General features: G+C 37.4%; 2 protein-coding genes across 7 annotated transcripts in view; one reads left to right on the plus strand and one right to left on the minus strand.

Annotated features, from left to right (window-relative positions):
- The window catches only part of dctn1b (dynactin 1b), a 57,415-nt gene extending 43,056 nt beyond the window's left edge, over positions 1 to 14,359 (plus strand). For all 6 annotated transcript variants that reach the window (XM_057860441.1, XM_057860437.1, XM_057860439.1 and 3 more), the window contains 7 exons: positions 1,080 to 1,222; positions 1,283 to 1,416; positions 1,539 to 1,639; positions 3,838 to 4,027; positions 6,510 to 6,583; positions 6,651 to 6,740; positions 13,822 to 14,359. In XM_057860441.1, coding sequence (XP_057716424.1) covers positions 1,080 to 1,222; positions 1,283 to 1,416; positions 1,539 to 1,639; positions 3,838 to 4,027; positions 6,510 to 6,583; positions 6,651 to 6,740; positions 13,822 to 13,959 — 870 coding nt within the window. In that variant the 3' untranslated portion in view covers positions 13,960 to 14,359. The remainder of the gene's footprint in view (positions 1 to 1,079; positions 1,223 to 1,282; positions 1,417 to 1,538; positions 1,640 to 3,837; positions 4,028 to 6,509; positions 6,584 to 6,650; positions 6,741 to 13,821) is intronic.
- alms1 (ALMS1 centrosome and basal body associated protein) overlaps positions 12,295 to 14,710 on the minus strand; it is a 35,736-nt gene continuing 33,320 nt past the window's right edge. The window contains exon 21 of the mRNA XM_057860436.1: positions 12,295 to 14,483. Within this exon, the coding sequence (XP_057716419.1) occupies positions 14,424 to 14,483 (60 nt within the window). The 3' untranslated portion in view covers positions 12,295 to 14,423. The remainder of the gene's footprint in view (positions 14,484 to 14,710) is intronic.

A 14,710-nucleotide genomic window follows, 5' to 3' on the forward strand; every position in this document is an offset into this window, starting at 1 on the left:
GTATTTTTTTAAGCATGAAGAGTTCCATCTGCCCAAAGTACATGATAATGAGAGCTGCCAAAGAGGTTTATTTTGATAGCTGACTCATTGCCAATTATTGTTTTGATTAGATGACTAGTTGTATCATCATTTTGATTCATTAAGATAATCATTTGCATTCATTAAGGACTTCACAAATTAGAGAATATTTTATGGTCTTTTCATTTTTTTTTTTAAACTGTCCTTTTAACTTTTAAAATAAGAAAATATTGTGTTTCTTTCAACTTTTAAAATAAGAAAATATTGTGTTAAGTTTTTCTTTTTTAATTTTTTAATCAAAAAGGGATACGCTTTCATTGTCTTTTTATAATTAAAATAAAACGTTTTAGTTTTATCTAAAAACATAAGAGTATTCGTTTTCCCTTTCTATTTGAAATTTTTCCAAAAATTAGATTTAGCTGCAGCTTTTATGTCGTTTTTTTTTTTTTTTTCAAAAATTAAAATATAACACATTGTTTTATTTACAAATAATAAAAAATAGTTAAGTTACTCTCCTTTTTTTTAAATTTAAAATGATTTGTTAAATGAAAGAAAAATATTATTTATTCAGGTATTTTCATTTTATTGATTTTTCTAAAAGGTTTATTTTTGTTTTTTATACAAAATATTAATTCAGAAAAATAAGATTTACGGTTTCATCTTTTTTCAACTTAAAAATATTTACCTTTTTTAAATTAATAATTCTAAATAATACACATTTATGAGGAAAGTGACCATTTTATTTAGAATAGATTTTTTTAAATTAAGAAAATAAAAATTTGATTATTTACTGTTTTCTTCCTATTTTGAGGGAAAAAAGATATTACAATTACATGTAAAAATAAAAGTAACCATTAAAAAGTTATTATTTAGTTTCTTTTCCCCTTTCTTTTTGATTAAAAAAAAAAAAAAAAATCTAAAAAAATTATTAACTATTAATAGGCTCAAAAAATGAGAGATGTCAATTCTCCAACTATGAAAATTGTTCATTCATTGGAGCATCCATTAGTTTATTCATCGTGGCAGCCCTAGTCCAAAGTGTTGTTGGCGATATTTTTCAGGGCGAAGAATTGAGCGAGGCCAATGTTCGTCTGAGCCTGCTGGAGAAGAAGCTGGACAGCTCTGCCAAAGACGCTGACGAGCGTGTGGAGAAGATCCAGACACGGTTGGACGAGGCCCACCAACTCCTCAAGAAGAAAGAGAAGTAAGTCAACCCAGAAGTCAAGTAAAGCCTAGCCCATGACTCCCTGCCTTCTGCCCTCAGGGACTTTGAGGAGACGATGGACGCCCTGCAGGCCGACATTGACCAGCTGGAGGCGGAGAAAGTCCAGCTGAAGCGGCGCTCCAGTGTCGGCCCTTCGGCCCCGCCTGACGCTCCTGGCTCTGTCGGAATGCCCAGTGAGAATGGTTTAGCTCAGAAAAAAAATCTTTGTGATAGAAGTCCTTTTTTTTTTTTCCAAAGAATTTTTAGGAGAAGTTTTGAACCTGATTTGTTGTCATTTTGTTTGCTCTTGTAACAGGCGAGATTGTGCAGGTGGTTGATTCTCCACTCTTGACGCGGCAGTTAGAAGCTCAGCGACTTTGCATCAAGCAACTGAAGAACCAAAACATGTGGCTGAAGGTAAGCCAGTTTCAGGCGACCACTCGCCTTTTAACTACCATTGATGAACCAGATCCCTTGACCACACCGTAACGTTGGCATATTAACAGTTAACATATCAACACATTAACACTAGCCTTTAAATTTGTCTTTTGCTTGTATTGTTAAACTGTTTTATTGTCCGTTGAAATTGTAAAGCACCTTGTGACTGTCTGAGAAAGGCGCTGTATAAATAAAATAAAGGTGCGGGAATATGGTATAAAATCAAACCTTTCTTATTTTCAACATTGTATGATATTGCTTAGCCACAACTGGATTCATTACCTCATCACTATTCATCGTTCACACAGCCGGTGGAAACAGAAATGTCGTTCAGTCCAACTGCAGGCAAATGGGAGATTACACTGCTGGCCAAAAATATTGGCACCCTGCAATTCTGTCAGATAATGCTCAATTTATCCCAGAAAATGATTGGGATTACAAATTAGAGAAGCATCACATGATTTTTCAAAGGCTGCCAGTACTTTTGTCTTTTGTGTAATGATTTTTCCCCATTCTCTTTTGTGTTTTTTTCTCATTGAAAGCACAATAAATGAAGATATTTCTACCAAAGCAATTGTAATTGCAATCATTTTCTGGGAGAAACTGAGCATTATCTGACAGAATTGCAGGGGTGCCAATACTTTTGGCCAGCAGTCTATGATACCGAGGATTTTATGATACTGTTCCCGGGTGCTCATGAGAAATGCAGTCTTCCTTTAGGCAAAATACGACTGCTTTTGTCAGCCTGCGCCGCTAAAATCAACCAAAACTGAAAGTTCCCTAATCTTGCTTAAACTCTGTCAGAGTTTACCAGAGAAAAAGACGCTACATTATTGAACAGGCCGGTATCATCATGGGACTTCTGACAGCAAGCTTATTTTTGGGCATTTGACTGTATCGTTATGTGTGATTGGTATAATGGATTCATTTGGTGTTGCGACGTTTCATTGGTGAAACTGGTCGAGCCACTGTCTGCATCTCTGGCAAAAATATAGAGCAAAATCTAATAAGTAGAATAAAGAGGAAAAATGTAACCCTAGTGTGGCCCAAAATAGCGGAGTAAAAAGAGTAGTGCCACAAACCTACTCAAGTAAAACGTATTGTGTAGTAAAACTATTATAAGAAGTGTTTTTTTTTTTTTTCTCAAAAATTTACTCAAGTAAACGTAACGAGTTACTACCCACTCTGTTGATGGTTGATATAACTTTTTTTTGATAGTGTACAAATAACATATGTCTGTGTGTGTTATCTCTTGTTTATGACAAAAAATGTGCTGTTTGCATATTTTCATATTACTTTGAGAGTTAAATAAGGCGAATCGATGCTAATTTTCATTAGCGCTTGAATAGTTTATTCATTCTTTACGTGCATTAGGATAGTGGGCGCGTTCGAAAAACAAAATGTATGTTGTATTCCCTTACTATTTTCCTTGTTATGCATGTTTAATATTGCAGTATACCTCAATTTGAGATTAAAAAACATATTAATTTTCGAGTTTTTGAAAATACCGTATTAGCCCGAATATAAGACAGCCCTGATTGTAAGATGACCCCCTCTCTTTCAAGACTTTAAAAAAAGACTTTTTGAACACCAAATTCATTTTTAATTAATTCAGAACATTTAAATATGTAAACTAAAGTGCAATCACATTCGTAAATGAATGGCTTCTGGTTTTTGAAACGTAAATAAACCAATCTATTGTGATAAAACAACAAAATTGCAATAACTGCATTAACCATCAAAGTGAGGTCTAACTGCAACCGTAGTCTTGAAACAAATCTGAATAAGGAAAAATATTGCAATAAAATAATGGAAACTGGTTAAACTTGAGAGTAACTGAGATCTGTCATGACGGAACATTACTCCTCAAGTTCAGCATTCGGTTCAATGTAATCTGGCGCCATCTAGCGTCGTGAATGGGTAAAATGTTTGACCCCGAATATAAGACGACTCCCACTATTTCGGTCTTATTTCAATGCAAAAAACACTGTCTTATATTCGGGCCAATACAGTAATAATGTGCCTCCATGTTGATGTGTCCGGCAGTATAATTGTTCATTGAACGAGGAACAGTTCAAACAATGACTAAAGTTTTAACGTTTTTTCTTTGTGATTAACTAATCATAATGAATGCGTTAGAGATTCCTCTCTTAAAATGAATTTGTTGTGGCCATCAGGCAGAGAAGATGCGCGAGCAGCTGGCAGCGCTGCCCCCGTTACATGTGGCCAAGCTACCCATGCATGGGCACGGCCAGGATGAGGGGCCCTTCTCTGGCGCGCTCTACAGGAAAACTGAGCAGCTGCTGCAGACGCTGCTACAGATGAGCGCCAACGTCAAAGTGGTCGACATCACTGGAAAATGCCCCAGTAAGAGTCACGCTGCCAAAACACGTTCATGTAAATGTCATCTGAGGCTTTAGTCAAAATACGTATAGTGGTACCTCGACATACGAACACCTCAACCTAAAATTTCACTCGTCATTTGCCGCGACATATGACGACATCACAAAATACGTTTTACGATAGCGTCGCAATTTCATTGTTACTTCATCCTTCCCACAAGACAGCAGCCTGGCGGATTTTCTTGTGAGAGAAATCAACATGGGTCCCAAGGCTAGTTCAGGTGGTGAAAAAGGAAAACGTTGACACTTAAGATAGGAATGATGGAATATGTCTCCGATCTCGACGGTCCTCCTCTGACCTCCGTTCAACAGTCTTTATTAGTTAAGCTAACTATTATTATTAATATTATTATGACATCGTCACAGTGCGTTCAAGAACAGCATGCAAAACACAACCATCACATAAGAACCTAATTCGTTAGATTATTAATATTATTATTCCGATTTGTATCTACAGTTGTGGTCAAAAGTTTACATACACTTGTGAAGAACATAATGTCACGGCTCTCTTGAGTTTCCAGTTATTTCTACAACTCTGATTTTTCTCTGATAGAGTGATTGGAACAGATACTTTGTCACAAAAACATTCATGAAGTTTGGTTCTTTTATGACTTTATTATGGGTGAACAGAAAAAAGTGATCAAATCTGCTGGGTCAAAAATGTACATACAGCAGCGCTAATATTTGGTAACATGTCCCTTGGCCATTTTCACTTCAATTAGGCGCTTTTGGTAGCCATCCACAAGCTTCTGGCAAGCTTCTGGTTGAATCTTTGACCACTCCTCTTGACAGAATTGGTGCAGTTCAGTTAAATTTGATGGCTTTCTGACATGGACTTGTTTCTTCAGCATTGTCCACAAGTTCTCAATGGGGTTTAAGTCAGGACTTTGGGAAGGCCATTCGAAAACCTTAATTGTAGCCTGATTTTGCTATTCCATTACCACTTTTAATGTGTGTTTGGGGTTATTGTCCTGATGGAACACCCAACTGCGCCCAAGACCCAATCTTCGGGCTGATGACGTTAGGTTATCTTGAAGAATTTGAAGGTAATCCTCCTTCTTCATTATCCCATTTACTCTCTGTAAAGCACCAGTTCCATTGGCAGCAAAACAGCCCCACAGCATAATACTACCACCACCGTGCTTGACGGTAGACATGGTGTACTTGGGGTTAAAGGCCTCACCTTTTCTCCTCCAAACATATTGCTGGGCATTGTGGCCAAACAGCTCGATTTTTGTTTCGTCTGACCACAGAACTTTCCTCCAGAAGGTCTTATCTTCCATGTGATCAGCAGCAAACTTCAGTTGAGCCTTAAGGTGCCGCTTTTGGAGCAAGGGCTTCCTTCTTGCCCGGCAGCCTCTCAGTCCATGGAGATGCAAAACACCCTTGACTGTGGACACTGACACCTGTGTTCCAGCAGCTTCTAATTCTTGGCAGATCTGCTTTTTGGTGATTCTCGGTTGAATCTTCACCCTCCTGACCAATTTTCTCTCAGCAGCGGGTGATAGCTTGCATTTTCTTCCTGATCGTGGCAGTGACAAAACAGTGCCATGCACTTAATACTTACAAACAATTGTTTGCACTGTTGCTCTTGGGACCTGCAGCTGCTTTGAAATGGCTCCAAGTGACTTTCCTGACTTGTTCAAGTCAATGATTCGCTTTTTCAGATCTATGTATGTATATTTTTGACCCAGCAGATTTGATCGCTTTTTCTGTTAACCCATAATTAAGTCATAGAGAGCGAGCCATGACATTATGTTCTTCACAAGTGTATGTAAACTTTTGACCACAACTGTATATATTTTTTTTGCTATGTGTAATTGCCATTTGTAATTGTACATGCACTATTCATGAAGGATTTAACATAGGTTTTTGGGCTGTGGAACGAATTAATGGTATAGTAATGTATTCTTATGGGAAAATCCCGCTTGACTAATGACCGTTTCAACTTACAACCCAGGTCCTGGAACAAATGAAATTCGTATGTAGAGGTACCATTGTATTTTAAATACATGGTGGCGATTTTAGCCAAACGCTGCCCATTCATTTCACAGAATTTGACTGTGTACCCACAAATAAGCAATGGCATGCGGCATACAGCATGCGTTGTAAGGCGCTGAAATGCTAATTCAGTAACGAAGCGGAACTTTAAAGGTGTTAGATGTACAAGGTAACCTGTTATAAGGATTCAAAACAGTTCCTTCCCAAAACTGCCTAAGTTTGTCAGAAGTAGCCCAAGTTTGATCAACCTACCCAACGCAATCTTTCACGCCCCAGATCTTTGAAAATAGCCAAATCTGGCAACACTGCTAACCACCCATGTACCGTGCTGCCAAAAGCAAATTTTCTAATAGGCCTTGGTACACCTTTTTGTATTTGAATCAAGTTTGGTGTCAAACAACAACTTTGAAAAGCATTTTTTTTTTGGTTTGATTCTTTGCCGGCAGTGAGTCCAAGCGCTCAACTGATGGAGCAGACGGCTCGCTTGCAATCGATGAGAGAAACGCTGGACAGACTCAAGGCGAGTGCAACAAGTTCCACGTGTGGCGTCCTCCCGTGCTCAATTTCCCATTTTTTGTTCTTTTCAGGATGAGGTGGCCGACCACGTTGTTCGGCGTCGGCCCGGTGCTCGCGTGCCGTCAGACTTCGCTACCTTCCCTACAGCCTCCTTCGTCAAGGTCAGCATATGCATGCAACTTGCTTCCCCCTTGAAGCCTGAAACTTGCTACTGCTAACACACAAGACCGTTAGTAGTGCAAGTAACTTTTTAAAATAAGATTTTATCTTTTTGTGCAGTCATGGTTTTGCCCATATTTTCTGCAAGTTAACTCACTGGCTGCCATTGATGGTGATACTTTTTATTTTCGGCACCTGCCCGTAAATATCAAACTAGGAAAAATGCGAAGGAATTTTTTTTTTTTTTATATAAAAGCTAAGAAAACTGAACTTTGATTAAAAAAAAAAAAACAAACAAACAAAAAAAAGCAATAAAAAGTGGAAAATGTGCATCAACTCTGGCTGCCATTGATACGAGGGGCATTCATAAAGTAATGCACTCAAGTGCATTGCTCATACAGGATTTTACCAATCTTGTGATTGTTATATGTGTTTTTCTTATTTTCAGATTTTTAAAGTTTAAACTAGCTTCCAAAATGGCTGCCCCTCTTGAGGTTTGTCATAGGTGGATGGGCGACCACTACGGGGCTTATCGGCTATGCTGGCTTTACCCACCTCTTCATAGTCTACAGTACTGTTTTTAAATCGCTGTACCCATCTTTTTACAGTACTATAGTCTATGGCAGGGGTGTCCAAACTTTTTGCAAAAGGGGCCAGAATTGGTGTGGTAAAAATGTGGGGGGCCGACCTTGGCTGACGTCCTTTACATAGAACAATATATTTAAGCAAATTTTAGCAAGCCATTCAGTGTGTCACATTTGCTTAATTATTTTTTTTCTCTTTCGACTCTCGGGCTCTAGCGAAATACTGCTGCTGTGACATTAAACTAGCTTCAAGTTGCTTCAATTTCTCGCTGCATATCTTCCCTGTAATCCTGTCGTACATGTCAGCGTGTCTTGTTTGGTAATATCGCCTCACATTGAAATCTTTAAAAACAGTGACGTCTCTTTGCAAATGAGGCAGACACAGTTGTTGCGTATTTTAGTGAAGAAATAGTCTAATTTCCACCTATCCTTGAAGTGTCAGCCGTCACAGTAATCTTTCTTTTTTTTGTTGATTGTCACTATTTTAGAAAATGGAAGTAATGGGTCACACGGAGTAACGTTGCTTAGCCCTTAAATACCTCCAACATGAAGCAATTGTCAGAGAATCCCTAAATTGGAAAAATAAGGTCCTAATGAAACCTTTTTTTCAAATTTGTAAAAAGAAAAGTCCAAATGAATATGTGTAATTAGCGCTCCATATCTATAACCCATGCTAAATCATGTGTTTTTTTTCTCATGGAACCTGCAGATACATGTGTTGACTTGCATCCATCATTTTTTTTTTTCAAAAAGGAATGTCAAAATTCTAAATTAGTCTCAAAATCGTGGAATTTTAGTTGTATCAAATGTGATACATTTGGTAATAAAGGGTTAAAATGCTGCTGCCTTTTAGTGGGTAAATGAGTGGCAGCATTTTGTTTGTAAGTTACTTCATACGTATGCTGGTTGCAGTACTACTGACCAATTCATTAAGTCTGTTTGGGCCAGACGTAATTGATTTTATGACAGAGGCTGGGGGCCGGATGAAATTTGACCACGGGCCGCATTTGGCCCCCGGGCCGGACTTTGGACATGTCTGGTCTATGGTATCATCCTTATAGACATTTTCCAGCCGGTTGTGAACCCTCAGAGGGGTTTCTCCCTCTGCAACAAGGAATTCGATTACAGCTCTTTGTTTGGGACGAGCTTCAAGAGGGGCAGCCATTTTGGAAGCTAGTTTAAGCTTTAAAAATCTGAAAATAAGAAAAACATATAACAATCGCTAAAAGGTGTGTCCTATCATGTTTTTGCCAGATATAAACAACATTGGTAAAATCCTGTACGAGCAATGCACTTGAGTGCATTACTTTTTGAATACTCCTCGTAGTTTAGTCATGTCTAATCCATTTAGACTGGTGGTAAAAATTTGAGAGAGAAAAAAAGATCATGTATATCAAGTGATTTTGCTCAACACATTTAGTAAGCTTGAAAAAAACTATGGCGTAAAAAATAAACCCATATTATGCATTTTTTAAACTCACATTGACAGCAATAGATGTCCAATCCATTTGAAGCAGGAGGGCTTAATGTTCATTTGCTGCAAACCCTTCCAGTTCAAATGGATTGGATGTCTACTAGTTACAAACATTCTGAGTAGGGTTGTTCCGATCATGTTTTTTTGACCCCGATCCGATCCCGATCGTTTTAGTTTGAGTATCCGTCGATCCCGATATTTCCCGATCCGATTGTTTTTTTTTGTTTTGTGCTCCCGATTCAATACCAATCATTCCCGATAATTTTTCCCGATCATATACATTTTGGCATTGCATTAAGAAAAAAATGAATAAAACTCGGACGAATATATACATTCAACATACAGTACATAAGTGCTGTATTTGTTTATTATGACAATAAATCCTCAAGATGGCATTTACATTATTAACATTCTTTCTGTGAGAGGGATCCACGGATAGAAAGACTTGTGACTTTGTATATTGTGACTAAATATTGTCATCTAGTGTATTTGTATATTGTGACTAAATATTGCCATCTAGTGTATTTGTTGAGCTTTCAGTAAATGGTACTGCAGCCATTCAACCCAAATGCATGATGGGAAGTGGAACCATGACTGTGCATAGTGCTACCAACTGATATATCTTCTCTGTGTTGGGAAATAATATAAGGTGTTAAGGAAAAGATCAATTGCGACCTTGCTTCCCCACATTGCTTCCCATGATATTTCTAATCGTAGGGAGAGGGATTGTAAGGCTTTAGCCTATTAATAAAGGGCTTCAAAGGCTGCCAAAATTCACTCTACTCATTTTACGCTGCCTCTTATCTCTCTATATAGGTAAAACGGCGCCATTACAGATTGAGCGCGTCAATGCGTGAGTGGGTCGTGCAACGCATGCATTAAGTGCGTTAAATATTTTAACGTGATACATTTTCAAAAAAAATACTCTGGATGAGTGTAACATATTATGTCTGTAACGTTAAATACAATTAGAAAACAATTTAATTTAAAAAAATATATATATATATTAAAAAAAGGCATTGCCGATATTTTTTTGCCGATTCCGATACTTTGAAAATGACGTGATCGCACCCGATCGATCGGGAAATCTCTAATTCTGAGCAAAAAGATGAAAAGAGCAGAGGTGGGTAGAGTAGCCAAAAATTTTACTCAAGTAAGAGGAGTGTTATTGCTGAAAAATATTACTCAAGCACAAGTAAAAAAGTATCTGTTGAAAAGAATACTCAAGTAATGATTAACATTGAGTAACTGCTCAGATTTTTTTTTGTTTACATGAACTGTTATTATACTGTATTAAATATTATTACCCATGATCATATTAGGCCAAAATATGACACAAAAATCATCAAATTCAGACCAGAACAACACTTAAAACCCGTCCAAAGAGCATGAATGCCCTCTAGTGGAGAAAAAACATTGTTACCTCTGACTGGTAGAATGGAGTCAAGTGGTTATTGTTGTGACGTTTCATTGGTGAAACAGACGGCCACTGTCGACATCTCTGGTAAACAAAGTCAGTATGTAGAATAAAGATGTTAAATATAAAGACCGTAGTTTAGCCCAAAGTAGCTGATTAAGAGTAGTGTTTACTTGAATAGATTTGTGAAGAAAAAGTATTGCGTAATAAAACTACTCCAAGAAGTACATTTTTCAAAAAAAAATTTACTCAAGTAAATGTAACTCATTACTACTGGGTGTGGGAACCTCTTGGTACCTCAAGATATGATACGATTTGTGATACAAAGCTCACGATAACGATGATCTGACGATACAGGGATACGATTATCTATACATTTGTCAGGAAACCGTTCTAGGATATTCTACAAACAACTAATAAACAGAAAAACAAACTATTGCTGTGAATTGGAATGAGTTTATCACTAGTAGACGTCCAATCCATTTGAAGTCCAATCCACTTCAAACGGATTGAACGTCTATGGCCGTCAGTGGCAGCCAATGCCAGGCAATTAGGTAATTTTGGGCTATTTAAGGTCATTTACCTGTTGTGGTTCCTGTTGATTTGGTGGTATTTTATGGGTCACTTCCGGTTTATTTTGATTTACAGAACAGGAAATGACCTGTGAATCACCAAAAATGAATAGGCAGTGACTCAAACTCGACAGGAAACGACCTGTAAATGCCCCAAAAATCGGACAGAATGACTGCGAATGCTCTGGTTTCGAATGAACGAACGTTCCCAGTCTAAATGGATTTGGCGTCGAGCACCGTCAATGGCAGCCTTAGAGTTAACTGAGACACTATTATGGTGGAATAATTTGGTAGCAACTTGTTGTTTCCTTTTTTTTTTTTTTTTAAACATTGACACCTTTTTAAAACGATATCTCGATTCTTGGCAGGAGCATATCAATAACCTTTTGGGATACAAAGTATCACGATATATCACCATTTCGATATTTTGTCACACCCCTACTTACTACCCACCCTTGGAAAACACATTATTGGACATCTATTATTGTCAATGGCACGGAGTTCTATCATTCATTACAACAACAAAAAAAAGGACAGTACAGTATAGAGCTGGGAATCTTTGGGCACCTAACGATTCGATTACGATTACGATCCAGAGGCTCCGATTCGATTATAAAACGATTATTAATGCACCCCCCCCCCTCCTTTTTTTTTTTTTTTTTTAAATTAAATGTTTTGTACATTAGTTCCAAAATTATTCAAAAATCCTCTCAGGCTAAACCAAACTACTATTTCAGTATCAAGTTAACATATAGCAGTAAACAAATATACAAAAATAATAGTAAATAAAAAAACTCCAGTCCCCATTCTGTAACAGCAGCTTTAAACTACATTCAATTAATTTAATGTTGTGAATCAACTGTTAAAGTTGTTAAAATTGCTCCCATTATTCCATAATTTCCCTTTTGTCTACTTGCGACATGTGAAAGTTTTAAAACTATTTCAAAAGATAGATTCAAGTCAATATTTTACCGATTTAGGAGTATTTTAGATAAAAAGTTAATTAGACTTGCTTGGAAGGTTCGCTACAATAGCCTTGCAGGGAAGTGTACTGCTTTAAGATGGCGGCCGTTAACGGCCGCATCTAGCTTTTTGTAGATGTGCTGCTCACGCTACCGAATCAATGGTGCATCTAGTCCTATATAAATGATATCTACCATTACATTATGTGGATGACGTACTTTATAGCAGCTTTTCAGCAGCAGTCAGGTATGTTGTTGGTTTTTTTTAATCTCGTGGCATGAGTTGAGCATGGGCATTACCCGAGGGGCCGGGTAATGAGAAGCATGATGTTTAGCTACTCTCGTTGCGTTCTTCCTCGTTGCGCCCCAAAGACCGCGCGGCACGCTGAGTGTGTTGTACTTCCGCTTTACTTGGCATATTTCAATAATCGGAATTTGGTTGCTTGTGAATCGTTCTCGAATCTTCCATGGCCGAATCGCGAATAATCTAAGAATCGGAAATTTTGCACACCTCTAGTACAGTATAGTAAGGCTTTTTTTTACTTGAAAAAAAAAAAAAACACCCATGTATGGTATAGTCAGGCTGTTTGCTGCCACCTAGGGTTGCCAACTCACTGGAAAACAAAACCCGCATTCATTGGTAGAGCTAGCCAGCCCGATAACAATCACCCTTGAAATATTATTTTGTATGTGAAGTGATTTTTTTATACATATAATTATTTGACTCAAAACTGAATTATTTAGGTGTATATTTGAGGGATATAAGCACATGGAAAAACATCAGCAATGTAATTGTTATACAAAAATTACTAGAATAAACATCTGTCCTGCTAAAATTAAAAACTATAATTTAACTCTTAAGGTCCTAAAGGCCTTTTTGTGTGTGTTTTTAAATACATTTTAACAAGTGCAAACAAAAAATAAACTGAGGTACTTTTTTTTTTTAGGTGTGTTCAAAGTCCCCTCAGCAACATTTTCGCAAATGATCACTCCAAAAATAATGTGGAAATACAAATGCAATTGACAGAACACAAAAATATTATACAATTTGTGAAAATAAATTACAGAGAAGAACAAGAAAACAAATGAACATCATTTGGAATGTTTTTTTTACTCAAGATTCACTAAAACCTCATTTCTCCCACACTCTTTTGTTGCTTTTTTGTTGGCAAACAATAGTACCTCGACCAATTAGATAAATGGGATTTCATATTATCTTTGTCTTCCGTTTTGATGTTCCGTCAGCTCACTGGTCAAAAAGCAGGAGGAATGAGTTTCCCTGCATATTCTTGTAAAGCACTATTTGTTCGTTCTACAAATAACGTTAAAGTTTCGTGATAATATGGGACAGAATGCCTTTTTTGAAAGCTCAAAATGGAATGATTCAGTTTTCAAGGGACATTTGGCAACTTTACTGACACTTCTCCCTCATTCCAAATGGCCTGGACATCCATCGCCATCAGTTTTTTTTTTATGTTGGAAAAATAGGTTTCCTTCACAAGATTGTTCCATTTTAAAAACATTTGTACCCCATTCTTGTCCTTTTTTACTTACACATTTTTGTGAGGATGTTTACGATTTTTTTCCCTCCCTGATGAAGTCAGGTTTTTTTTTTTGTGGGTGTGGACTTTACAAGTCGATGTAAAGTTTAGCTAAAGTATTTAACCTCTTATAGGGCACGTGACTTATTTACAGTGGGGAGAACAAGTATTTGATACGCTGCCAATGGGTTTTCCCATTGGCAGTGTATCTGTATATAGCTTAGTAATATACTAATACAGACCAAATAAACCAGAACATTTAATTTCTGGTCAAATAGTATGTGTGGTTACTTTGCTTGGGTCACTTTCTATTAGATACAAATCCAGGTCAATTCATTTTATTTTTGGAACTTTCCTGGCTGACTTTATGCTCATATTGGGTAACTTTGTTCATTTATTTTTGGGCATTTCCATCAGTAAAAAAAATGTTGTGGCCCCCACTGTTTTTCTTCCATTCATCATATTAAAGGATAATGTTCAAATCCTAATGAATTTTATTTTCTCCAATTTACGGCATTGGGTGACGCATTCAGGCCGACGAGGAGAAGCGCGGCGATTTCGTACTGGCAGGCCGCGTGCTAATCCCGTGCCCTCGGGGTCAAGAGAGGGTCCACCGCCTGCTCCTGACGCAACACCAGCTCCGCCACGTCCACGGACTGCTGCGTGCCTGAGCCTGCTACTCTTCGTCATCCTCACCCGGGACGCCGCCAAGATGTCAATGTGAACTATTTATGTTGAAGCTAATTTTGCACATCATCGTAACCAAGTTGGGTAGATGCTCTCCAACGGCCGACATTTTTTGCAAATTTGAAAAGTCGCAGGAAGGAATAAAATGGACGTTTTAAATGCACTTTGTCATGAATACAGCATTTATTTAACTCTTGCCATCAATGGCAGCTAATAGATGCCCAATCCATTTGAACTGGAAGGGTTTGCAGTAAATGGATAGGACATCTAATAGTGCTAAAGTCAACAGCACAATTATATAAAGAAAAAAAAATTGGAGCTGTTTTTTGTGATTAGTGCATCAAATATGACACTAATAAAGTGGGGCTTGTTTCATCTGCAAAACATTTGTCTTGAGACCTGTTTTATTACACTTAAAAACAAAAAAGATGTCAAGTTGATAAAGAAATCAGCCGAGGTATTGATGTGTGACAGTGTGGTGCTTCTCCAGACGACGTTTGCTCATCCTCTGCAAACAAAATTTCAAATAAAACAAGATCATTTTTGTAGCTATATTAAAAAAAATGGTTTTGACTAAAAACGAGCTGTTCAACTTATTTGCCACAAAAATAATTGCAAAATTCTTTGAATTAACAGTACAAATACAACTTCACATATTACGAGATCAAAGTCCTAGCATAACAAAATATGTATGGGTGCAGTGTGGCTAATTTAGCTGCTACTTTAACGTAGCGC

Source organism: Corythoichthys intestinalis, chromosome 15 (genome assembly GCF_030265065.1).
Source record: "Corythoichthys intestinalis isolate RoL2023-P3 chromosome 15, ASM3026506v1, whole genome shotgun sequence".
Lineage (NCBI taxonomy): Eukaryota > Metazoa > Chordata > Actinopteri > Syngnathiformes > Syngnathidae > Corythoichthys > Corythoichthys intestinalis.